We start from the raw sequence: 868 nt of genomic DNA on the forward strand, positions 1-868 counted from the left end.
GGGCTTTGAGGTCTAGTTCTGCTCTGTGGAAAGGGGCACAGGACATTTGGCTACTACTCCTGTTCTGCAATCACTAGGTAATTTTCTGTCATTGTAAAAACAGTCTTTAATAATCATCTTCTCATAAAATAATCAAAATTGGCTGCAGTGAACGAGCAGGGCTTTTCAAGGCCTCAGAATAGTTTGGTCTCTTTCTTCCAGGCTTTAAGGGAAGATCAGCTGCCTCTAGGAACAAGGACAAACCCTGCAGAGGAGTCTGCCAGGCTTAGGCCAGTGCAACATATCTCATGAGCCAAGGAGAGACCCTACAGAGGCATCTGCCTGCAGGCAGAACTGCAAATGTGCTGCAAAATCTGTGGGTCTGAGGCTCAGCTTAAGCTTTTTCATGTGGTGCTGCAGTTCTGTACGCCTGATTCCGCTGCTTCGGGCAGAGCTGGTATCAACACCCACTGTCTCCAACACCCCTGGGGCCAGCAGGTGAGAGCTGGTCCCTGCAGGCTGGCCCAGCACGGCCCCGCTGTGCCCAGGGGGGTGGCACTGTGGTACTCACCCCTGTATGGGTCCTGGGGCGGGTTCAGGTCCGGGGACGTGGCCGACTGGACGGGCAGCTGGGGCACGGGCACCTGGTTTGGCACGAGCGAGTGGCTCCCGCGGAGGCTGACCCCGTCCTCCCGGTGTGCTCCCACCTGTTGGCAGGGGGGCAGGCACAGGTGAGGCCCTGCCCTGCTGGCAGCTGGCCCAAACCCACCACAGAGACACACAACTCTTTTGGCTGGACAGATCTTTACGAGCATCAAGTCCAACCCTTCCCCCATCCCTGCCAGGTCCCCACTGCCCCGTGTCCCTCACCCCACATCTCCACAGCTTG

General features: G+C 57.3%; 1 protein-coding gene across 1 annotated transcript in view; it reads right to left on the minus strand.

The window, feature by feature from the left end:
• The window catches only part of LOC103776008 (transcription factor 4), a gene marked incomplete at its 5' end in the record, with an annotated part of 4,308 nt that extends 3,622 nt beyond the window's left edge, over positions 1-686 (minus strand). Inside the window, one exon of the mRNA XM_008943488.1 lies at positions 551-686. Within this exon, the coding sequence (XP_008941736.1) occupies positions 551-686 (136 nt within the window). The remainder of the gene's footprint in view (positions 1-550) is intronic.
• Positions 687-868: the final 182 nt, after the last annotated feature.

This window comes from Merops nubicus, unplaced genomic scaffold (genome assembly GCF_000691845.1).
Source record: "Merops nubicus isolate BGI_N331 unplaced genomic scaffold, ASM69184v1 scaffold18857, whole genome shotgun sequence".
Taxonomy (NCBI): Eukaryota; Metazoa; Chordata; class Aves; order Coraciiformes; family Meropidae; genus Merops; species Merops nubicus.